General features: G+C 38.3%; 1 protein-coding gene across 5 annotated transcripts in view; it reads right to left on the reverse strand.

Moving 5' to 3' along the window:
- DNMT2 (DNA methyltransferase-2) overlaps positions 1-26,870 on the reverse strand; it is a 320,023-nt gene that overhangs the window by 193,733 nt on the left and 99,420 nt on the right. For all 5 annotated transcript variants that reach the window (XR_016252859.1, XM_089396361.1, XM_089396360.1 and 2 more), the window contains exon 2: positions 26,571-26,681. Coding sequence is in view for 4 of the 5 variants with exons in the window: in XM_089396361.1 (XP_089252487.1) it covers positions 26,571-26,681 (111 nt within the window). In the remaining variant the exon portion in view is untranslated. The remainder of the gene's footprint in view (positions 1-26,570; positions 26,682-26,870) is intronic.

Here is a 26,870-nt window from a genome sequence, read left to right on the forward strand (position 1 = left end):
GGGAAAAATTTGCGGCTCAGAGGGAGCTGCAGTATGAATTTTTCAGAGGACCACGTGGGTTAAGCTTAGAACAATTGCGAGAGCCTCACGAGATTTCCCTGTACAAACACGCAAATCGTGCTAGTATAGATTGGACAGCGACAAGTGCAGCACAGGGAGCAGCAACTCAAATTTTCACTGAGAAGAGTTCTTGTCTGGGTGCAGATGGGTTTTGAAGCAATTTGTTAAAGCGGAATCAACGTCAAGTGGAAAGGAAAGTGAACACACAGAGGGAGGAATTTCCAGATTTTCCTAGAGGGTTTCAAGTTCCAATTTTCGGGAGGAGATCCATAATTTTCCAGTTGCAGAAGGTCATGCGAGTTTGCTAGACTAGCCAGTTTGAGTTGGTGGGGTTACAGCTCATGTGCCAAAAAAGGCCAATTGGAAAGGCTGAGTGAGTAGTTCCATGAAGCAACTAAAGGCGGGGCGAGGTAGTTAGAGCAGTGCTGCACATTCCAATATCAAGTGCAAGTTTCAGAACAAGGAGCCGAATAGGAAAACAAGAGATTCCAATTTTGAGCTTTTGCAGATATGGCCACAGTCAAGCTTAGAGATCAAGACAAAATGGGCAGTGCCTCCATTTATGTCATTTGGAAGGCTAGGATGTCCTTTCTCCTTGATGAGCATGGCCCAAAGATTTATGTAGAGAATGTTGTGGGAGAACCTACTAATGCAGATCCGCTGAAAGAATTCAAGAAGGACATGGCCAAGATGAAAAGGATAATCCTAGATCGAGGTTGAGACCATATACTCTCAGATATATTGGCTAAGAATAGGGCCAAGGAGATGTGGGATGCTCTCGCAAGGTTATACCAGAATGCTTCCAAGCAGCGGAAAATGTTCTTGAAAGAGAAGTTGAGGAACATCAGGATGCATAAGGGTGAAGGCATTGATCCCTTTCTCACCAGAATTCAAGAAATTTGGGATCAGCTTGCAGCCATAGGAGAAGTGCCTCAAGATACAAAGCTTGTGTGTTTGGCCCTGAATAGTGTCTCAGAGGATTGGGAAATCTTTGTCCAAGGTATTCTGGGACGATATACATTACCAAGGTGGGACAGGATGTGGTCAAACCTACAGGATGTGATCAGACCTGCAGTAAGAGGAAATGAGACGGGCACTTGTGAAGACCTCCATCGGCGACAGCAACAGCAAGAGATCAAAGGTGTGAAGGAGGAAGATAATGTGCCCCCCGCATCAAAGGGTCCAAGTCAAGCACTAGGTTCGCAGGGGAAGAAAAAGAAAAAGAAGGATCTATCTAAGGTCAAGTGCTTCAGGCGTGGCGAGTTTGGCCATTATAGTACTCAGTGTCCTCAAAGGAATAAGGACAAGAAGGAGAAGCAGGATCAGGGGCAGCATCCGCAAAGATAGACAAATTGTCCTCCAGGTTGGAAGAAGACTTCACCATCTTTCAGCTATACCTCCAGGAGTGAGGTGGGGCGATATGGAGCTTTAGTCCCGACGCTGCATAGATATTTGGACAGGGTCCAGTGAGGCAAGCATCAGATGGTGTTTCCTCATGGATCATTACCTTGCTACAGGGGCCCACAGTATTCAGTAGCAAGAGAATCAGTGTCAGCTAATGCAGTCAGATTCCAGAGTGACAGTTGCAGACTAGTAGCAATCTGATGATGAAGAGCGCAGAGCAGTGTTGATAGGAGAGCAGAAAGTTCAGTAGCAGAATCAATAGCAGCGCAGATTTCTCAATAGACAGTGCAGAGGCTAGTAGGAGTCAAATGCTTTGTAGACAGTTGCAGCGCAAAGACACAGTGGATTCAATATTTTGGATACTTCTCAGTGGTTGCAGTATCAGCAACAACAGTTGAGAGGGAATTGAGTTGCAGTGCAAAAGCAGAGTTGGCAACTGTACATGATGTACCGTGCAGCGTCAACAGGAACACAGATGCAACATGGTTCATCCACAGTGAGTAGCAGATGAATAAGAGTTAGCACAGTAGTTGAGGACAGTGGCAAGCAACTACAGTAGTCAGACATCAGCAGCACATATGGGAGGATGTTGCAGAGACGAGGTGTTGTGCAGTTGTGCAGCACTAGTTTGAGAGAACACCTTCCTCGCTTAGAAGGAGTGTTAGTTTTTGGAGTATTTGATGTTGCTCTAGTCTTGAGACTTGGTGGAGATGCCAAAACACAAGAGTTCTCCAAAACCCAGAAATCGTTTCTAGAAATAGCACTTAGAGATGGCTCAATTAAAATTAATTGACCATTATTAAAAATTTCCTAAGTCTAACTTACGAAAAGTTGTTAATTAATAGGAATTAATTGAGATATGTGTGAATCTAGAAACTCACACGAATCAACTTGGAGATGATCGCAATAATCGATTAAGTTTTAATCGTGGTTGTTGGAGTCCCAACTGGAGATTATAAGAAGCAGTCAATGGGTAGATGGAGAACACACTAGTGTAGATACCCAGTAGTCTAAACAATTTGATTCTCCAATGCAGGTGTTTCAACAGGGGAGATTGAGTCAGAGATCAAGTAGCAAGTGTCAAAGCGGCAGAGGGAGTGATCCGAAGGAAGATTTCAAATTCCAGAGAGGCAACAACAAGTGACTGAAGTATTCCACAACGAAGCTAGCCCAAAACAACCACAAGGGTTGCACGGAATTTTTTTACGAGTCACGGTTAGGGTCACACGAGTTTTCCCAATACATCTGCGAGTATCGTGTGGATTTTCCCAGCACAGTCGTGTGGATCATCAGAAGTAGAAACGCCCTGCGCAGGGGTTGGACAGCCAATTTTCAGAGGGAGAAAGAGGTCGGAGTTTGCTTGTGTAGTGAGAGAATTTTTTGTCTAAATATGTTTGTCAGATTCTTTCTGATTGGATACTCAGGTTGGCTTCCAAAGATTGTACTCAAATTTTCACTGTTGCGTAATTAAATAAACCCTAGGCTGCTACAACCAGTTTTCCCACAATGGGTTTTTTTGGGGACTTTTGTCCAAAATAACGGTGTCATAAATTTTGTCTGCACTAGCATTTCTCAATTTCCATCATTTTTACCTCTGTAGCTTTTGTTTTATTTTGTGAAGAAATTGCAGTGTATTTAATTCGATATTAATCAATAAATTAATAAACTGAACAATCAGTTAGGAGAATTAATTCTAGTTGTTGCATTTCAAGGAGTTTTCACACCAACCTAACAGATGCTCCAACACCATGTGTACTAGCTACAACTGGGCGAATGCTCCAACACCCTGTGCAGGCTCCAACCTACCCTAGCACCACCCTACTACCCTGATCAGCTAGTAGACCACGTTTTACAATTTTCAGACAAAATCTCCCTGCGCTCAAAATCGATATAAAGAAACTATAATGAAAGTTTTGTTGCTCTGCCCGATATGTATGTCATTATCAAGTTCTAGCAGTCTCCCTACATAACTCTACTCAATCTTACCACTGTACAATCATACCTCAAACAAAATCCCACCTTTGCTCAATCATAGAGCCAAATCAAACCACTGCACAATCCACACATCAAACTCTAGTTGCCACAACAACTCACTATTGCACAATATTGTTGCACTTACACTGTCATTGTTGTTGTTATACCAAACCCAACTTAGCCAAGTATATATCCAATATCCACACTATGATCATCAAGAAGTTGCCATGTATAAGAAACAACGTCAAGTACCAAAACACACTGTCAAATATCAAGTGCACTCTCACTGTCATATCACTAATGTGGTTGTAACTGTCATAGACCCACTGTCACAAATCATAGGTTACACATGTCACAATCATGTCACAATTTTGTCAAGATCAGATCATCAGGTGTATTGTCATGCCATAGGGTCATGTTGCCTTAATGGATCTATCAACAAGACAACTTTTATCATTGTAGTCAACAAGGTTCCTCAAGATCACTTCATGCATATGTGTCATAGATTACCAATTCAAATCACTGCAACATCATATTGTTGTACAATAGAGTTATTATCACTGTCAAGAGTCATATCAACATCTGCTCAAAACTGTGGCACTAAGTCACACTAGGTCAAGAGGACAATGTTGTTGTTGATATCTTTTCTTTGAAGCCACTATTTACTTCATGAGAACTGTGTAATGTCCCTTCCTAAAATAATTTTTGGTTTAAAGGGAGACACAATTTTGCAATTTTGACTATTATGGGGGCCAAGGTTCTTTTGGAAATATACTTAGAAGAATGGAGGGAGGCTGAAATTGTGTGGTTAGTGGAATGTGGGGGCCATCCCTCATGAAATACGCACCACTTGAGGGAGAAATTCGAATTACCAAAGGAGGGAGGTCAAATTGCTAGGTGAAGCGGGGCAACATGAGGAGGTAAGGAGAAATTATAAATAGAAGGAGCATGGCAGCTATAGGGGCTTTTTGACACTTCAACAAATATTTGATTTGCACTTAACACACTTGAGCTGCTTAGCCGAGTTTGCACCACAGATTTTGGTGCGAGATTCTCAACCGTTGCTTCGGTGGACTTTGAGTGCCAGACCAAGGAGGGAAATCGATTTACTTGTGGGTTCATTCAGCCTCTTCCTCAGGCCATTCATGGGAGTCTGCTTGCAGTTTTCTTAGCATAGCAAGAGAGCACATTTTGCTTGAAGGGGCCAGTAAAGAGTAGAGATATTGTTGTGGTTTTCAGGGAAGCATTACTCTTCCATCCGCTGGAAATTCTCGGGGAAAGGGACAGCCAAATCAAGGTGGAGTTTTGTTGAAGCAACGTAGCCATCTGGGTGACTGCGCAAGAGGTCTGATGGGCACATGTGGGAGTTAAGGGAGTGACCACTTAGGGTTGGAGTGAGTTGGGGATTTTGGTAGATTTTGGGAGGAGTATTTCCCTAGCATTTTGCAATGTTTTTGGAGGGTTGGAGCAGTGTTTAATGTTGTGGGCCGAAATTCCCAATTAGTGGAGGAGAATGCTGAAATTGGGGTCAATTTCGAAGGTCGAAAGTAGGCCAAACATTTTTGGGTTTTGGTGGGTTTTTGGAGAGCAGCCCAAAGTCAGTTTCCCGAAATTTTATGAGCACCGGAGGGGGGTCTTTCAGCAGGTTCTTTCCAGCAGACAGAGTAGCTTTTCCAGGGTAGCGCAGAGCATAGTTGGGGCAGCTCATTCCTACATCCAGGCATCGAATTTCTCTACTTGGGGCTTGTCTAGCTTGCCATTTGGCAAGCCCAAGTGTACTCCTTTCATACCCCATTGTACTATTGCTCCATATAATAAAATGGCTCAGCTGGATGGTTGTTTTGGAGACTTTTTGGGTGTTTACTTATGTATCTGAATTTTTGCGTATGCATGTCAGTTTTTACTTGGTTTATCACTGTATTTCCTAAGTAGGAACATTATAGTGGTATCAGAGCTAAGATCTTGGCTCAATTGTGGGGATTTTTCCTATGAACGAGGAGGATAGGCAGAACATTACTTCCCAGAGGCAAAGGTACCGGAGCAAGGAAAGAGAGTTGGAGATTACACCAGATACTGAGGCACCAGAGCAAGCAGTGGTGGTGGAAAATATGGGAGAGCCAGGGAGTAAAGAAGCAGCATTTGATAGTCTCTTATAGACCCTAAATGATTTGGCAAAGGACGGAAGACGTTGGATGAACTCAAGCAGCAGAATCAGGACAAGAGCCTTAATCGAGAGTTCCTATTTGGGGAGACTTCAAGGGCCTCCCACCAGTATGACAACCATTCACCAGCTACTCACCCACAAGCTTTCAGTGGGCCAACCAGGACTACGCTGCCGATGTTTTTGCCTTCAGCACCTAGTGAGCAAGGTGGGCAAGATGAGATGCCCATGGGAGATTATTTCCTGGAATCACAGTCAATGGGGGATGAATTTCGAGTTGCTCTCTCTTTCAACGATTTCTGCCAGCTCAAGCAGAACAAAAAGGGAAGAGGAACAGGGGGTTCCAACATGCAGAGTTTGGAGCTATAGCGCACAGTTGGAAGGATGTAACTTCCCACATTCAATGGGTCTTCTAAGTGCACGGCCAAGGCTTGCGTGGAGAAACTGGACACATATTTCTAGCTCAGCCGCATGACGAAGGTAGAGGCCATCAAGATGGCTACATTACACTTGGAGGGTGAAGCCCACGATTGGTGGTTCCATGGGCTGACTACGTTTGGGCATCCAAGCGTAACTTCTTATGAGGACTTCACACGGAGGGTGATAGAGCATTTTGATCGCAAGGACCCAGAGGCCCATTTTAGAGACCTCACACAGATCAAACAAACCGGCAACCCTGAGCAATACATTTCGGAGTTTTTGAGGGTGTCCATGATGGTGCCAGATTTGTCAAAGGCTAGGAGGGTTTACACGTTTCTTGAGGGGTTGTTTGAGCCTTTACACGGGTTGGTGAGATCTCGCAGACCATTCACACCGCCAAAGGCCGTGACTTGTACCCGGGATTTGCAGGACGTAATCCCAAATACCAAGGCACCGTTCCCACCATGAGCTTCATTCCCTCCTAGGGGTTGTGACACCAGGGCTCCACCACCACTCAGAGCCAACCAAGGGCGTGGGCAGTTGGATGAAGAGACCAAGAGAGACCTTTGGAGGAGGAAGTTATGCTTCACTTTTCAGGAGCCTTGGGCACCAAGCCATAGAGGCACTGTGGGCAAGGCCCATTTCATTGAGGTCTTCTCTGACAGTGACCAGGAGGATGACGTGGAGCTGGAGATAGGTGGGGGTGAGAGTGAGACACATGCAGAGAGGGGACCACCTCCACCACCACCACATGGGGGAGCACCTTTCACAATAGCTGGAGGAGTCTTAGCTTCACTGTGTGGGGTTCCCAAATTTTTGACCTTGAGAATTAGAGGCACAATGCAAGGATAGTGTGTCTTGGTTTTGGTAGACAGTGGAGCCACCCACAATTTCATTGATGCATAGATGGTTCAGAGGCGAGGTGGAGGAGTTTGAGGGATTTTCAATCCTTGTGTCGGGAGATAGAACCATGCAGTGTACCCGATATGTCCTTGCTTTGACAGTGACCATGGGGAACTACTCAATGATGGATCATTTCTTCGTGGTGGATGTACCAAACACCAATGTGGTGATAGGTGTTCAGTGGCTCTACTCTCTAGGGCGAGTGACAACTAATTGGCGGAAGCTAGAGATGTAGTTCATGGGGCCAGATGGGAAGTTGGTTGTTTTGAGGGGCATGCATTCATACCCACCACAGACAATATCAAAACATCGGTTGGAGGCAGATTTGAGACATGGGGACTTTGAGTGGAACTTGGAGTTGAGGATTTCTAAGGTTGGGGGTCAACTCAAGCCACCTCACATGGATATTCAAGCTATGTTGGACAGGTACCCAGCGGTATTTGGGACATCCCACCAAAACGACCACCTAACAAAGGATTTAAGCATACCATTGAGCTGGAGTCGGGGGTGCAAGTAGTCATTACCACCCCTTACAGACATCCCAAGGCTTACCGAGATGAGATCGAGAGGGCCATTTAGGAGTTGCTAGCGTTGGGGCATAAGTAAAAGAAGAATCAAATGAAGAAGCAAGTAAAAGAAGAAGCAAATGAAGTAAAATTAAAAATACATCACAAACAGTTATCATAAGCAAGAGAAATCATCTAATATCTCTGCCCTAGATTTCTCAACACTCTAGCCCTTGTAGGGCTCTTTCACCCCCAGCGTTGGCCTTTCTAGGCTTGACATCAGCCCTTGTGGGCTTGTCTCCCCTTGTGACCTTTTCCAGGCCTTTTGGGCCTTCCTTCCCTTTGTTTTGCCCTTCTAGCTCCTCATTTGTCTCTTCTAGCCCTAGTCTTGGGGTTTCCTAGCCTTCTAGCCTTTGCCATAGCGTTGTTTTCAGTTATCTTTGATTTTTGTATGGTTTTAGAGGGCTAACATTTTGGTTTTGCAACATTTATTTGAGCTAATTTGGTGTTTGCAGGTAGCCAAACTCATTGGAGATCAATCTAGCCTTCAATTAGGCCTTAAGGCCTTTTGGTTTGCTCTCTAACCCACTAATTTTATCACTGTCATAAATTTAAATTCTAAAGTATTTCATGACAGCAGTATATTGGAAGCCCTACCACATTTTTATAAGCCTAAATTCATTAATAATTAACCTAATGCATTTATAATTAATACAATGTTGAATTTGAGTGCATAGAAGTGGTTTTTGTGGACTGTTGGGTAATCTTCAGATCTGGTATGTTTGCTACAGCACATAATAATACCTACAGCAGTGATTAAATTTCATAACAGTGACATAATAACTCATTGGTAATCATATTTCATCATTATATTGTCGCTACCACACATTAGGCTTACATTTCTTGGCATAATTAGTCATTTCTGAAGGTTGTATTAATAATCTGGGGTCTGAAATTCACTGCATAAAGATCTGATATAAATTTAAAGTGGTGATAAAAGCAATTGAAGGTTATCTAATCTCACTTATCTCTTGTTTCTTGCATCTTGTGAATTTTGGATAAGCGTTTAATTGGATAATTGGGCGATTTTCCTATCGCTGCAACCATATGATTATTGGCTAATCCATATTGCATTTTTGCATAATCGTCATCTATTTGCACTCTTGCATTCACACACATAAGTGCTCTAATCAATTTGATAAGTGTTTAGCAAGTTTGGCTAATTGCTCTAAGTGACATTGTGGATTAACTCTCTTAATTTCTCATTAGATAAGTGGATTCATTGCTCATTGTTAAACTGGATATCTCTTATAAAACATCTAATTTTCTCTCTTGCATATCTAATTGACATATTGATAAATTGTCTATCACTTGAGAAATGTCTATTTGTATCACTTTCTGCCACCATTAAGTTTTGAGCACTTCTTCTTTTGTTTGAGATTGCCATTTATTTATTGTATAAGTACTTCATTGTTTCATTAAAGATTATTGCAATCAAGTACTTGAAAACATTAAGTAATCTCACCTTAAGAATACTCACACTTTTGCACTAGCATCTTAGGATTAGACCCTTGCACTAATTAATTAACTTCCAAGCATAAGCCTGGTCAATATAGAAATAGGCCCACATTTCTCATCTAGCTTGAGGAGTCTAGAAACTCTTTAGTGGTTAACACAGTGACCTTGCAGTAATCAAAGCCACACTCTCTGCAACGCTGAAGGCATCAGGTGGTTAGAACCTAAGGGGAGGCCTCGTTAACCAAGCCTTTACTTGCTTCCCCTTGGCTTCTCTCTCACAACCTACTCTAGAGACTAGCTTCAAAACAATTAAGAGGGGGGATACACTTAGAATAGGCATATAACTTAAAATAAACCAAGATCTTACATCTCACCTAGATTGTAGGATTTACATCTCATTTAGGATAGTGAAGCATCCCTTAAGCAACAATTGTTCATCTGGTAACTTGGTATATAATTTGTCTTAAAGCAAGTAATTAACTCCATTTAAGGCACTGGTTTTCCACGATAATCTAATCTAATCTTTTAAACTTGCTATTTCAACCAAGTTGTTAGGCCATTCAATTGTGTCTCTTGGATTTGTTGGTTGCCAACGAATCCCCTATCTTCACATTTCATAGGGACTACCCTCCATAGTTTGTTGTAGAGAGACAGCTAGAACAGAGAGGGCAGCGATCAGAGTGACAACCCCCGCCCTAAGCGTTGTCACATCTTGCATGTACAATTTGGGTGACAACAGAACCCACAGTGGATCATCTAAAGACTTATCATTCGAAATAAAATAGGAGTTTTCTTTCCATTTGCTCTAGATCAAATTTTATCTATCTTTACAATCTTTCAAAATTATTTTAGAGCCTTAAATGAATAGATTTACTATTTGAAGAGCTTATTAGTGCAATATTGTAAAAATATCTTGTATATATTTTCTCCTAGCCTTGTCTATAATTTCCATCTATTTTGTATATATTTGTTGGGTTTTCTTGAGTTTTTCTTTGCAAATTTGAAGAGAAGGCATCGACTTTGGTTTGGATATAATTGTATATATTTTTTTGGAGGATTGATCCCATTGAAACTTGAAGGAAAATTGTTTTTGAAGCCAAGATCAACCTCCTAGCCTAGACAGCTAGGGTTTTGAGGAACGAAGAAATTTTGAAGCCGTCTAGCCTTTTTCTTGTGGCCACAAGGGTTTGGAGGCCTATTTTGCATCCAGGTTGAATTCTCTCCAAGGGTTCTCACTTCATAGAATTTTTGCAAAATATTTTTTGAGGGGTTTTGCTTGGGGTTTGGGCCATTTTTGCTTTCCATATTTCATTTTATGGTAGCCGCTAACCTTCGAAGGCTTGTTTTGGTATATCACAAGGGCTTGGTTCATAATTTGTGGCTCAAATAATTTTCTAAAACGTTTTCTTCAGGGTCGTTAGCATTTTGGGCTCTTTCTCTAGGTCGCAAGCTGTAACGAATAAAATATATAAATAATATAAATATAATGTAAAAGATAATAATCATAAATAATAGTTAATTAAGCTAGTAATTAGGTTGAAGAGGCATGTCTAATAGGATATGACTCTTCATGAAGAGAAACTTGCTTGGTATATAAGCAAGCCTCTTGTTCTCATTTGTAAATCATATTCATTCTTATTCATTTTTATTTAATATAGTATTTATATCCTTAATGGATAATTTGATATTCCAAGTCTTTTGGAGTGATTAATTTGTAGAAGGAACTTTGTACCCTTCATTTGGTATCAGAGCAGTTCAGTCCTCTAGGTTGTTTGACCTGTGCACAAAGCTCGTTCTGCCATCCAAGTCTTTGACTATCGAAATTCGTCAACCTTGTTGCCATAATAATTGAAGCATTTTGCTCAATATTTGGGAGTTTCTCCTTTTCTCTGTTTTTCTAGGCCTTTGGCAATATAAAAAAAAATTAACCAAAAAAGAAAATATATATATATATATATAAGTAAATAAAATAAAAAGAAGAAGAAAAAAAGTAAAAGAAAAAACAAAACGGATACAAAATCTCATACCACGTATATTTAAAACTTTTATGTGAGAAGCCCGTGGTTTTAAAAAACAACCCATGGTAATTGCCCATGGTATTTTAAAAAGTTAGAAAAAAAAGAATACATTTTACTTTTTACGTGGAGAACATTTTAACGGAAGTTTAAAAACAACCCATGGTAATATAGCCCATGGTAAATACTAAAAGGAAAAGTGGGTCTCAGAAAAGTATATAGAAATTTTATATAATTATAATTTTATAATATATATAAATTAAAATTATATAATTTATTATTATATATATATATATATTAAATAAATAAATAAATATTATTATATAAAAAAATTATTAAAAGAGTGAACAAAAGAAGAAGATGAAGAAGAGGATATTTGAAATATATATATTAATATTAGATTTTTATAAGAGAGAAGTGGAAATATATTTTATAGATTAAAAGAATACATACAAATAAAAAGAGAGAGAAACTATATAAAAAGAGAGTAAAAAAAAGGGAGAGAGAATATATCATATAAAAAAAAAAAAAAATAAATAAACAAATTGTTGAAAAAAAAAGGAAAGATAAAAGAAAAAAATATGGAATCCATGAGTAAGGAACAAAGACAATCATTCACAAGAGATATAGAACAATTAATTACAATATTTGAGCGACAGATTGAGAAGAGAGAGAATGGATTCCTTCTTCGATTCTTTACATCCATCATCACTTCCACAGAATGATGTTATCCAGTGTACCAAGAAAGTGCAGCTAAAAGATCAAGAGACAAGCTTTGAGGACAAAGCTTTTTGAGGAAGAAGGCAATGTAACGAATAAAATATATAAATAATATAAATATAATGTAAAAGATAATAATCATAAATAATAGTTAATTAAGCTAGTAATTAGGTTGAAGAGGCATGTCTAATAGGACATGACTCTTCATGAAGAGACACTTGCTTGGTATATAAGCAAGCCTCTTGTTCTCATTTGTAAATCATATTCATTCTTATTCATTTTTATTTAATATAATATTTATATCCTTAATGGATAATTTGATATTCCAAGTCTTTTGGAGTAATTAATTTGTAGAAGGAACTTTGTTCGCTTCACAAGCCATTTAGGGCTTTAAATTTTTTCCCCTGATTTTATTTGCTAACCATCGTCAATTTTGCACAGATTCAAAGAAATTTTGAGAGGGTTTCACCATAATTTTTGGGCATAGAATCAATTTCTTAGAGGCTTATTCTCATTTGCAAACTTTTGAAGAGGTTGAATATCATTAGAGCCTTTTTCCTTAAGCTCAAGAGCTCCTAGAGGAGAGTTCTCTTTCACTAGGGCGAAGAGTTGATTGGTGTGGGAAGATCGAAAATATTTTGAAGAATTTTGAGCCTTCATCCTTAATCAATCACCATTAAAAATTTAATAAAATTCAAATAAAAATGAAAGTAATTTTCTTGGCAAGTCGTAAGGCCTTGAAGGTTTTCCTTCGCCCAGGTCATGGGCATTCAATAACTAGTATCCATCCTTGTTAAAGGCCAAGAGTTCTTGGAGGATTAGATCAGTTGCCTGGAGTATTTGCAATCATAATCATAAATCGATTTGATTTTGTTGATTTGGGGTAGCATCGGATGTGCTCTAAGCCTCAAATTTTGCAAGGCTTGGGCACATGCATTCCAAAGAAGCCAGAAACCGTTTTGGGAAATTCCACCCAGAGACGATTATATTAAAATAATTTATATTTTTAATGGAGTTCCTAAGTCTAAACTTAGGAACATTAAAATATTAATGGGTATTAATCTAATTATGGGTGAATCTTCTAGATAAAGACGGAGATCAAGTCAAAAATTAAAACGATCTGAGCCTTTGATTAGGAGTTAATCTAGGTCGTTGGTTGTCAAACAGGAGGATATAAGAAGGGGCTTGAGGGTCATTTGGAAAATACACCAAGAGAGATCAATAAATCGATTTTCTGAATTGAGAAGTTCTCAGAAGGAAAATTCGATTGAGGATATTTCTTGCAGTTGAGGGGCAGGGATAGCAGCTTCCAGAGAGAGAGATTCTCAGCTAGAGAATCAGCAGCAAAGAGAGGCAGAGAGTGATCTAGTAGCCTTGACGCAGAGGGTGATGCAGGTCCAGAAGGGCCATGCAAAAGCCGTGCAAAGGGAGAGAGAGAAAGTCGAAAATCAGAGCAGAGAGTCAGTTTCAGCAGCAGAAATTCGGGGTGTGAGACCGGGAGGCTGAGAGCAGTGACTCTGGGGTACTGACCAATTTCCCAGTTGGGTGGCGTTGTGCCTGAGAGGGTTGACGTTGGGACAGCGTAGAGGCAGCACAGGGCCTGCCAGGGGCACCCCATGCAACAGCCAGAACAGCCGAGACTTTTTCTCAATGATTGTGTGAGGTAATCTCACTAAGCTTTTGCCAGTATTTCTCTCTTTGTAACTGAATAACCCAAGAGGTATTCAGCGATACATTCAGAATTTGCTGCTTAATAATAATAAACCCTCAGAACTACTCACCGTTTTTCCTGCATTGGGTTTTTCCGGGGAAATTAGTCCAAAAATAACGGTGTCCTATGTGTTTGTATTTGCTTGCTCAGTTTCTACGTTTCATAATCATATTTAATTTGGTGTAGGCTGCTTCAGTAATTTATTTCAATATTTGAAGAAGAAATCTGAAATAAGTTTGTAATGTAATTTACGATCTAGGTGAAGTAGATTCAGCTAGTTGCAGTAGGATTCCTGAGATTGTTAGATCTAGGAATTTTCACATGGTATCAGAGGTGTTGATGTGAAACAGGAAGAGCAGATCTAGCACTGAAGCAAGGGCCAACTTGCTACAGCAAGCAGCAGTTCGAATCCCTTGAGGGATTACGTAGTTCTAGCTAGGAGGGTTATATTTTCGTGGGTGTCTCTCTCTGAGTGAGCCAACAAAGAGGTAAGATTTTCGGATCGAGAATTTGCCAAGGCAGAGGGAACCACGCAGAGCAATAGTGCAGAGCTACAAGGACACAGCTTTCTGCAAGCTAAGTGTTGGGCAGAAAAGTCGTTGGAAGAAGGAAGCATATCGCATAGTGAGGGAATACTTCCCAATGATTTCTTATCAAGGAAATCAGTATTTCTCATTTGCTGGGAAGCAGAGGAGTAACAGACCTACCAGCTCCATCAGGGAGTGCGTAAGCCAGCCTAGAAGCTACGCAGTAGGGAGAAAGAGGGAGTTGTTCGACAATTTTCGGAGGATATGGCAACCAATGGCTTGAGGGATCAAGACAGGTTGGATGGAGCTTCCAACTATGTCATCTAAAAGGCTAGAATGTCTTTCCTTCTAGATGAGCATGCCCTCAAGACGTATGTTGATAGTGTAGTAGTTGAACCTGCGAATGCAAATCCGCTAAAGAAGTACAAGGCTGAAATGGCAAAGGCCAAGAGGATCATCCTGGATGGAGTCAAGGATCACATGGTGTGCCACGTTGCTAGAAAAGCAACTGCTAAAGAGATGTGGGATGCTTTGGCCACATTGTATCAGGCATCTTCCAAGTAGCGGAAGATGTACTTGGAATAGAAGTTGAGATCTACTCAAATGCAGAAGGGAGAACATGTGGATCCATTCCTCACAAAGATGAAGGAGACCCGTGATGAGTTGTCGACTGTGGGGCATACAACTCAGGATTCAGAGTTAGTGAGACTAGCCTAAATTTTGTCTCAGATGAATGACAAATCTTTGTCCAGAGTATCCCGAGCAAAACAGCATTGCCTAATTGGGATGAGATGTGGGCAACTCTAAAACAAGAGGAGCTGAGGAGAGACCTGGTCAAGGTCAAACTTGACGAAAGCAGCAACAGCAATAGATTGAAGCCCAAGGAGGAGAAGGAGAATGTCGCCCTTGCATCGAAGGGGCAGCAGGGGCAACAGAGACAAAAGAAAGACGTCTCCAAGGTAAAGTGTTTCAGATGGGGTGAGATGACCACTATGCATCCCAGTGTCCCCTAAAGAAAAAGGACAAGGATGAGAAGCACGATCTTAAGGTTGCAGTCGCAAAGATCGAACAAGAGGAGGAGTTCGCCATGACAACCAAGATACCTATAGGAGGGAGGTGGGTTGATTTAGAACTGTAGCTCGATAGAGCTACAGATGGGCAAGATCCTTGACGAGTCCACCTCTTAGAGTAATACCTTGCTACGGGAGCCTAGTTTTGCAGTAGCAGGATGGACTAGTGTCGGATGGAGCCAAGGAGTGTCGGGGAGACAGTTGCAGTTCCTAGAAGCGCCAGAGACTGAACAACACAAAGCAGAGTCGGCAGCAGTGCAGATGGCACAAAGCAGAGGTCAGCAGCAGCGCAATAGATTAAGAGGGTCCACGCAGAGACTAGCAGCAGTCAATTCCAGCATTCATGTGGTATCATACTGAACACAATTAGTTCAGTAGTTTTGGATGTTTTTCAGTTGCTTCTCTCAGTAACTGAGTTGCAATACGGATGCAGTTTTAGCAGTTGCAGTGCTAGCAGCATAGCGGATGCAGCAATTGAGAGGCAGTTGTAGTACAGATGTAGCATTGGCAGTGGCAGTGTCAAGGGCAACAGTACAGTAGCAGCGGCATCACAGTAGTTGGTGGACATCATGTCAGATATCAGCAGCGCAAAAGACGATGCTTCAGAGTCAGAGCATTATGTAGCAGCAGTATATTGCTAGAGCACATTCCTTGCTAAGAGGGAGTGTTGATTTGGGGTAGCATCGAATGTGCTCTAAGCCTCAAATTTTGCAGCGAGGTTTGGGCACATGCATTCTAAAGAACCCAGAAACTGTTTTGGAAAATTCCACCAAGAGACGATTATATTAAAATAATTAATATTTTTTATGGGGTTCCTAAGTAAATTAAAATATTAATGGGTATTAATCTAATTGTGGATGAATCTTCTAGATAAAGACGGAGATCAAGTCAAAACGATCTGAGCCTTTGATTAGGAGTTAATCTAGGCCGTTGGTTGTCCAACAAAAGGATATAAGAAGGGGCTTAAGGGTCATTTGGAAAATACACCAAGAGAGATCAAGAAATCGATTTTTTGAAGTGAGAAGTTCTCAGGAGGAAAATTTGATTCATGAGATTTCTTGTAGTGGAGGAGCACGGATAGCAGCATCCAGAGAGAGAGATTCTCAGTCGAAGAATCATCAACAGAGAGAGGCAGAGAGTGATCCAATAGCCTTGATGCAAAGGCTGACATAGGGCTAGAAGGACCACGCAAAAGCAGCGCAGAGAGAGAGAGAGAGAGTTGAAAATCATAGCAGAGACTCAGCGTCAGCAGCTAGAAGTTGGGGTGTGCGACCAGGATGCTGAGAGTAGTGACTTTGGACTACTGATCAATTTTCCAGTTGGGTGGCGTTGTGCCTTAGAGGGTTGATGCTGGGACAGCATAGAGGTAGTGCAGAAACAGCACAGGGCCTGCTAGGGACACCTCATCCAGCAGCCGGAATAACCGAGACTTTTTCTCAGTGATTGTGTGAGGTAATCTCACTAAGCTTCTGCCAGTATTTCTCTCTCTATAACTAAATAACCCGGGAGGTATTCAGCGATGTATTCAGAATTTGCTACTACTTAATAATAATAAACCCTCATAACTATTGCACCGGTTTTCCCACATTGGGTTTTTCCGGGGACATTTGTCCAAAAATAACGGTGTCCTATGTGTTTGTATTTCCTTGCTCAGTTTCTATGTTTCAGAATCATATTTAATTTGGTGTAGGCTACTTCAGTAATTTACTTCAATATTTCAAGAAGAAATCTGAAATAAGTTTGTAATGTAATTTACGATCTAGGTGAAGTAGATTCAGCTGGTTGTAGTAGGATTCTTCAGATTGTTAGATCTAGGAATTTTCATAGATTTGACTTTGTACCTTGAGGAGGTTGTGTTGTGAATTTCTTTCATCATTGCAATTCTCTGAGTCGAAGAATCCTTTCCCTTTGTCAAAAGGACCTTTTCTCTTGTAACATAACAAAAAAAGATCTTGTTCCTGAGAGAGCTTGGGACCTCAAACCCATGGTATCCCACCTCCTTTTTTAAAGGGACGACTTCACTTTCTCTTTCCCTTTCTCTTAGTCTTTAGATCCAACTTACTAACTTGTCTCTCTTGCATTGCTAGTTTCATTGTTATCATAGTTTAGCTCTGATCTCTTTAGTTGCATTCATTAATTGGTTATTTGATCTAATTGCATTTGGAATAATTCTTGTCTTTGTTTCACTTGCAATTCAAGATTTAAAGTAGTTTCTCTAATATCTTGTTAGCAATCTCATTTGCCATAAGTCACTGATGCTTCTTGAAAAGACATCTTAAGAAGCATTCTTGTTAAAAGCATTTGGGACACTACTCTAATATCTAATCTAATTGGATCTTTCTTGTTTCATTGAGTGACTTAAAATTTGCTTCATTAATCAGTAAGATGTAATCTTGTGTTTTGAGTAACTATCAATAAATATTGACTATAAGTTTTCTCTATTGAAGCATCACTATTAGAATTAAATCCTATGTTGTCGGGAAACATGGATGCAGGGATGGGTACGGGCACGTCATTTTTTGAAACAGGGTGTGTGGGTTCATCGGGTGTATATTATAATTTATATATATAATATATAGATATTATATTTTATAAATTATAATATATATGAATTTGTATATTTTTCAACTTTAAACAAGAAAACTAAAATATTTATGATTTAAACTTTATATATTTAAACATGCACATCATTGAACATTCAACATTCACAATGAAATTTCAAAATTTCTAGTTTGATATCAAGTGCAAATTGGAGTTTACATATTAATAAGAATCATGATATATGCCCATTGTCATACTACATTCAAAATTTGTCCCAAGGCATCTCCAAACAAGAACTAGGGAATTTTAAAATACTAAAATAAAAATAGCTAATAGTGAACAATGGCTTCGTCAAGCCATGTCATCAACATCCAGGTCATTAGCATCACTCAGATCTTCAGTTAGCATGCTCTCCAAGTAGGAATCACTCTCATCTTGAGGCTCTTGCTCATCCATAGCAACTAGAGGTAGCTCAATAAGGCCATTTGGTTGTATCTCCTCATCCACACACATAGCATCATCTGTATATTGGTCCCATCTCTTGAAAGGGCCCTCTTTGTACCCAGGGTCTTTTCAAGATATGAAACGAAGCTGAACATACACTAAGTTCTCTGCCTTCTTTGAGCCCAACATATTTCTCTTTACTGAATGGATAAAGGCATAAGTACTCCAATTCCTCTAGCAAGATGAAGAACTAGCTACCTAGAATATTAGGGGAAGCCTGTTAAATTAATTAAATTTTTAAAATAAAAACTAAAATGAACCCCAAAGAACCCAATTTTGGGGTTCCAAGTACCCATCATCAAGGTTCTCCATACCTATCAAGACAAAAGAACCCAATTTTTTAATGAAAAACCCAGTTCTTATGGGTTCTTCTCAGAAGCACCCATACCCAAATCTGGTACTTGGGGACGAGAACCCAGGACGGATTCGAGAATCCCACCCCTGGGTTCGCAAACCTGTGCAACATAGATTAAATCTCATTGGAACATTTGCATATGCATCTTAGATCTAGATTTGTTTCCTTAAAATTTACCTCCAAACATAAGCTTGCTTGATAGAGAGTTAGGATCACCACCTTCATATCATTTTTAAGAAGCTTGACCCTTAAACAAAAGTTAAAACGAGTGATCTTTCAGTTCTCTTGCGGTCAAGCCCTTGTAGGAACAAAGGCACTTGGGTTGCTAGAAGTCCTAAGTAGGTATCATTAATGAGGCCTTAGCCCTCCTTCCCTAGCACTTCTCCCAAAAACCTTGTTTTTAGGACTTGCTTCGATAATTGAAGAGAAGGCCTTTACCTTTGAATAGGCATATAATTAAAATTAACCAAGATCTTGCATCTCACATAGGTAGCCTTGCATTCATTTATCTTTCATTTCAATTGATTACCGTAAATTGCATTGTAGAATCATTTCATACTTGCAAATCTTACATTGTTGTACTTGTAATTTTCAAGTCTATTATCTCTTGAATATCATCTTTACTTGAAGTACAAATCTTGTTTATATTGCAAGCCCATCTTTCATTGCTCATATATACAATTGTTTTAATCTCTACAACGAACTCAGTTCATTCTTCATGTTAAATACTCCAGAAGTCTTGGTATATAAAGATATCCGTTGAGATACAAGAATATATATTAAAATGTATGAATAAGAATTGATGATGCAAATGAGAGTGAGAGGCCTGCTTATATACTAGGCAGGTGCCTCTTCATGGAGAGTCATGTCTCATTCAGACATGCCTCTTCAACCCTAATTACTAATTAACTAATCATTATTTATAATTATTATAATTTACATTATTTCCTATATATTTTATTCATAACAATGCCTTCCTTCTCAAAAAATCTTGGTCCTCAAAGCTTGTTGATGCAAAAGTCTTGATCACTTTTTCAATTTCAAATATCTTCTCGTCTCGACACTGTTATCTTCGTTGATACGAGTTGATATGATCTTCTAAGTGATAAACAAATTGTCGCACTGAGAAGGGATCAGACCATCCTAGATTAATCTTTTGTTGCATGTTTGATTGCTGGAATTTTGTAATGAATTGTCATCATAGGACTAGATTGAGATTACATCAATATTCTTTAGAACATCAATTTGTTGTTTCTGTTCTAAATGGTCCCGATACGTAGCTTGGTTGAGTTGTCTACTCTCATGATTCGGATGTCAATAGGGAACCTTTTTGGTTTGACTTTCCCTTATTAGGTGTCTGGAAAATTTTTTATTCCCTTCTGGTACTACAATTGTTGAGTTAGTTACACAATCCTCGTTTGGAATTTTCATCATTTGGATTGTAACATGTGAGTGTGTTTTTTCTTCAACTGATTGATGTCTTCTCGAGTTCTACTATTGACTGATTCAGTATTTGTTTCTTTATCTTCAAATAGGGATGTTATGACTCGCGTCTTCAATACTTCCTCTTGAATCCAATGTTCTAACTTGTCTTTTAACGACTTCTTGTCCTTCTTAAGCTTTTTAATTTGTGTTAGTAATTTTTTGCTATGATCCTTAAGTCACAAGACTTTTTCATTTCTATCAGCAGTGATTTTGTCAAATTCATTTTGCATATTTTGTAGAACTTTTTACTTTCTTGAAAAATTATTTTTGAAATATCTTGTATGTCTTCTGGTGTTGTTGAATTGAGCTTTAATGTAACATCTTGGAATGTTATTTTCTTCTCCCTGTAGGAAAATGTTAAAAACTTTTTTTTTGTATTTAGAATCAAGGAACCAAGGGTTTCCATCCACAGTGAACCCAAAATGATGTCACCTTGATCGCTCCATACGGTTTGAACTAAGAAGTGCGATATAAATGTATAATCCTCAATGTTTAATTGTAAATTGGTTAGGTCATAATTTTTGTTGTCTATTGACCACTAGAGTGGCACCTGATGATTATATGAAGACTCCATGCCCAAGGATGACCCAAAGGACACTTGTACCATCAGATATCATCAGTCAATAAGAATTTTTAAACTTTACTTCTATTTTTCATGATCTTTCTTGTACCCAGATTCCACACGCTACAGGGAATTGTAATAAGTGATACTAGTAATGATGAGATTTGAGTCTGTAACAGGCCTAGGTTGTTGAGACTCGATCAGCAAACGAGTACTCTTTGGAGTGTTTTTTTTAACTAGCTAATTATCCCTTCTTTTTCATAGACGGATAATTTTTTGGGTTTTTTCACTCACTTTTTACCCCAAAGTCAGGGTGACGGTTTGAAGGTTGAGCCCTTAACACATCTTAGTGTCTACAGCCGATGTATATTACCATACTAGATCACACAAAAAATTTCGTGGAATTTGGTTAGGTCAAGGTAGTCATTTTTTAAATTTTTAGATTTTCCGCACTGCGGAAATTGCTAATAAAATTGTTTTTGTAATGTAATAAGTGATGCCTAGAGAAGTTGTATGGGGTATGGGTAATGAAATTTGCACCCCTCACCTTCAACTTTCTACTATGACACCCTTTGAGGGGTTAAAATGTGTTTTGAACCCTCAAAACCCAATTTTCCTAAGTTTAGTGGGAAACTTGGCAATTAATTAAGTCAGAAATTAAATAAATGGCGAAAAATAAATATCCACACATACTAAATGTTGTGAAAATGAGGTGGAAAATTATGGGGGAGTTAAAGTGAAGTCCCAAGGTGATGTGGACTCCTAAAATCAAAGAAAGGACATGTACTCAAATAAAATCGAATTTCTGGCATTAAATGAGAAAATTGTTTACTTGGAAATTCGAATTTGTGAAGTTAATGCACATTTTAGAGGATTTGGGAGAATATTTGGTGGAGATTTTTGTAGGAAATTGTCCCCACATGGGTTACCACCGATATACACTTATCATTCCATCATAAAATTCAAATTTGGCACATAAGGGAAGAAGAAAATGATGTTCACTTGTCAGAATTCGATTTTTATACTTGGCATTGGAGCTCCGTTCAACAAATTCGAAATTTTCTTTGGGATTGTCACTTTATGCCACTTGTTTAATCACTTCTACATTGGGATTGGCTCCCATAGTTCTATATAATAGTGCCTTGAATTCTCATTTGGATGATATTGTTACTAGCTATTGTGCTTACGGAAGCGTTGTTGCCTTGTACACTTTCAGAAATATCAATAAAGACTTTGTTGTTTCATTCATGAGGTGTTCCTCCTTTTCGAGTGTGATGAATTGTTGATCATTGGTATAATTCCTTTTACTTATGCTTTGATCTAATTTGTTTCCATATGCTCTTGTAGATTTGTTAATGTAGAGCTATCTTGCGTTGACATTTGATTTAGAAGTGTGCTCTAGGTATAGAATGCTCTAATTGGTTTTAAATAAATCTCTAGAGTCTCTTATCATTGTTTATTGTTGAATCTATATGGAACTAATTCTTAATTGAAGTTTTGTAGAGGGAACATCTTGTTGGAATCATAGAATCAAGCGTGAGGGGAAGTCTTTGGAGAAACCAAACCACTCTTGATACATTCTTAAAGGAGCTCCCATTTGTTCTTTGAGGCTTCATAGTCTTATCTTACAAAGTGGTTTGCAGGGGCTTTTGGAACATAACTTGTACACAAGCCGAGTACTTTTAAATTTAAATCTCTTCTAAAAAACATTGTACTTCATTTCTTTTATTTGCTATCTAAGATCTTGAAGATGTCTAAGCAAAGACGAGAGTTTACTCTCACTCTTTAGCTTAGGCTTTCGTGAATTATAATTGTACATATACATTTTATCTTGTTGATTTTTCCATTAATACTTAACTTATTTTGCAGTCATTGTTTGGATTATTTGCTAACTCTTGTGTGGCGGATTTTGAAGAGAAACTTCCCGCAACATCTAACAATTGTTGGCAGAATATTTGGCAAGTGTTGGGGGTTCGATTTCCAAAGATGCCATGAACCCTTTTGAGGTTTATTTTGGCCAAAGTCGAGTTCACTGGAAGGCTACCCATTTTCCTCTCTAAGCCTTGGGCATTTGGAGGAAACTTTCACCTTGTTTACCTTTGCCAATTTTTTGTGAAATCTTGTCATTACTTTCTCAAGAAAGGAGGTCTAATGTCCAAGTTTCAAGCAATTATTGTGAAGACTCTCCTTGAAGTTTAATTGAGGACTTTGAAGGACCCTCTTCTCATGGTAATATTAATAAAAGATCTAATTTGCTTGTGAGAGCTTGGGATTTCTCCCATGGTATCCTATCTCCCCATTTAGAGGGAGGCTTCCCTTGGGTGGATTGACATTTGCATGGTTTAAACTTTCAGACTTCATTCACTTATATGCATGTTTTAATTGGGAATTAACACAACCTCACTATCACATTTCATTTTTAAGTTAAAGTTTGTTACAATTTCATTTGAGTTTTGCATTTTTTATTTCATTGTTGCTTGGAGCCACAAGCTTACACTTTACTTTGGACAATTCATCATTTACATGCAAGCATTTTATATCCTTAACAAACTTTCATTCGTTACCATTTACCTTGGTAAATTGTTTCATGAGCACTTGAATACATGCTTCATTTTTATGCTACATTGTTATCTTGAATATTGGAGCAATTTATTGTCATTGTCTATTTGAAACAATTTTTACTTTCAAGCAAATTATGCGTATCATTTTAATTCATTGATGAGACACATGCAACACTTGTAAACTAATTGTATTCCTCCAATTGAGGTTATAATTGCAACTTATGTTGAACACTATTTCATTTTCAGGCATTGCAAATCAATCTCTTTTTCGAGGAAAAAATTTAAATGCATTTCATCTAGGCATTTTAGTATAGAATGGCACCAAGTCTCATTAAAATTTTACCTCCAACATAAGTTGGTTGAAATAGACATCTTAGGGACCCTCTACTCCTCTATTGACTCCTCACTGTAAGATCCATATCTTTGGGCAAGGGTGAAGTCAAAAGATTGAAGAGTTCAATTGTAATCTTGTTGTAGAGATAATTAATAAAATTAACCAAGAGCACTTTCCATTACATTTACTTTACTTGTCTCTTGATGGCTTGAGTTTTCATATGCAAAGTCTATTTCAAAAGCAAGTATTGTAATCCTTTCAAACAAGTGTTTTTTTTCATGCTTCAAGTCTAATCGCATATTGATGTCTTGGTTTAGCACTTCCTTTCTTTTACATTTCCAAGTTAATTACTAATTTTTGCGTTTTGGCAAGATATGTTTCACGTGTTTTGATTTATAAAGTTGATTATCTCAAAAGCATTGTGTATCTTACATATCTTGTGCTAACAATTTTTGTTTACATTTCAGGGTTACATTGCTTTCTCTTTTGAGAGCATTGCATTTTACTTTGAGAAAATATATCTTTAAATTGTTGAGCAAATTCCTTATAAGGCATTGGTTTTATGGTTTTTGCCATTGTCATTGTTATTTCAAGTTGCTCACATCATATTTGCTCATAAATCCTTAAAAGTAATCCATTTTCACTATAACACTCTCCTAGAAACCCACATCTTTTAACTTAACTTTTCATTAGGCACCAACCCCCTTAGCTAACCTAGGAGATAGTTCAAATGGAGAGAGTCGGGATTAGTGTGACAACCCCTTCTTTGAGTTCCCTGCCACCAACCACACCTTGTGGGGTTGAAGGCTTTTCTCACTAACTTGTAGGTAGGTGTAGGCGGTAGGTGATAACATTGCCAAAATAGTCTAATTTTTCGATTATATTAGACTCCGGGATCACTAATTGGTTTGCGACTTTAGGCGTTATATAATTTTTATCTTCGGCGGATGAGATATCAATAGTGACATCTTTTCCTGCAATGGACCATTTAATTCTCAATAGAAATGAAGCATAATTACATGAAGTTTTCGGAAATCTTCCTTCATTCAATTCCAAATTAAACTCTATTTTTACTTTGTTAAGATGAACTTGGGGTTTTTAAAAGTTTTTTTTTTTTTAATAATAAATATCCCCCTTTTCTATTTATTTTCTTTTGAATAGCTTTTATCTTACAAGGTAGGTTAGGCTTTCAATTAACTTTTAACTCTTTTTTTTATTATTATTATTTTCCTTATCTTTTGTCTTTTTGTGGATATCTCCAACTCCAAAGTCTTAGTAAAAACTTATTATATAACTTGTTTTCCAATATAATTTTCTTTCCTTGTTTCCTTTTGTATTGTAATGAAAAACACTTTAATTATTCATAACAATCTCTTGATCTCTTGTACTATCCTTGTCTTGCAGCATTTCTTATCTTATATCTTGAGATATAGTTTATTACTGTGCAAGTACTTTAATTCATATTTTAAGCATTGTTATTAAGGCACTGGTCTCTCACTATTTATCATTTTAAATGTCTCATTAATCAAATTGAATCTATTTTTAACATTTCCATTGCTCATTAATAATCATACTTGCCAATTAACTTTAAATCAAGTTATCTAGAGAAGCAATTGCATTGCCCTTAGTCTTCTAGAACTTGTTGTTCCAACAATTTTTCCCCTTCATTTACCTTTAGGGACTACCCACCATAGCTTGTCTAAGAGGGGGGCTTAAACAGAGTGAGTAGAGAATAGGTGAGGTGACAGCCCCTACTCTGAGCATTGCGCCTTAGGTGTACACTTTAAGCGACAACACCTCCTAAGTCATATACTTCCCTTACATGAACATTGTCACAAACTAAGCATCCCTGAGCCAACTCCAAGCCTCCATCTAGGAATCTGAGCTACCATTTGTTGTTTAGGGCCTAATGGACTGCTTCAAAATGCACAATGCTCTTCCTCCTAAGTAGGGTGTTCTCCAAGCAAAGGAACCTCTTCATATTATCATCATGAAAGATGTTCTCCAACAAGTTGTCAAGAGAAATCCAACACCCTAAGGAAGAATGCCAAGCAAGCACCCAACTAAGGTCAAGTAATCACTAAGCAAGATATCTCCGATGTGCAAATCCATCACAAACCATCACCCATGTGTCAATCCATCTCAGACTATTCGGGGTTTCCATGTCCTCCAAATGTCATAAAACATCCCCATAAATACTGTAAAAAATTTTGGAGTAACCCCAAAAGCTAACATAGCCTTTGGTTAAGTTATATGGGTTCTCTGAGATTTGGCCTTTGTCTGTGACTTTCTCTCTTTCCATTCGAGTGCTATTTTTCCCTAATTTTATCTACCACATTAGCATATAGAGGGGCACAAGGCCTTTTTTCCATTTTCCTTTAGGGATCGTTGGATATTTTATATCTCTCTCACTCCTGCCAATAGTAGACATTAACAAAGTCTATTTAGCTGCTTATCTGCTCTTAATAACCTTTAGATGTGGATAGCATCTTCTTGTTCCTATGAAAAAGAAAAGACATGTATGTGTTGGTTAATATCTACAGCGTATCATCAGAAAACTGATATAGATCTAGCCAAGATATGTAATCAGGCTTCTATAAACAACTGTGCCGAGATAGACTGCACCACTCCTAAAGTCTTAATGAGACTTCATATATATATACGTTATCATAGTTTATAAATTCTGAACAACATTCTGATATTAGAATATTTCATTTAGTTATTCTACTACTAAGTTTTCAATGGTCCATTATTTATTGCCAAAAACAAGAAATTCAAGATTATGTTTATAAGATGCATTTATGTCTCCCTGGCTCCCTGACCTTCATAAGCTATGAACTGCAGTAGTTCCTTGGTATTGTTTTACCAGAATGGTTCACATTTTCTGAAATAGCCATTTTCTTAGTTGCCATCGCTGATGCTATGACATATATTGCCTACATCAATCTGGACTAAATTACAGGAGTCAAACATTTTGCATCCAGCTCAGACACTAGTGAGCTCACATGTATGATGTGCTAGAAAGGGCAGTTGTACATTGTGATTTCAGGGCATATTTTCATGTTTTCCACAAGTTTTTCTTAGTTGTACAACTCATGCAGGATTAACAAGTGAAATATAGTTGGTTCACTTAGAAAAATACCTCTGATTACATAGAAGCATGATTGAAGAAAGAGATCAAGCCAGTTACACCATCTAGGTAATACAAATCAAAGGAATAGCAAAAAATTTAAGAAAACCTGATATGGAGAATGCCCAAAATTGTGCTTGTAAACCTCGTTTGCAATATTATTGATGTCAAATGCTTCCACAACTTTCGCATGAATTCCAGATTGCTGAAGAGAAAACCTCTGACATAATCAAAGGCTATAGCTGTTAGGAATATTACTTCCATTCAATAAAAGTCTGAGTAGAAAACACTTAAATATATAGAGTCATAAAAATACATTCTCAATCTAACCCACTTTTGTTTGAACAGACTCATCTTATATCAAACTAAGAGATTAAATTGGAACAAGTTTGTATTAACCTGTTCAAAA

Source organism: Pinus tabuliformis, chromosome 1_2 (genome assembly GCF_031772625.1).
Source record: "Pinus tabuliformis cultivar Carrire ecotype Pingquan chromosome 1_2, CPIR1, whole genome shotgun sequence".
Taxonomy (NCBI): domain Eukaryota; kingdom Viridiplantae; phylum Streptophyta; class Pinopsida; order Pinales; family Pinaceae; genus Pinus; species Pinus tabuliformis.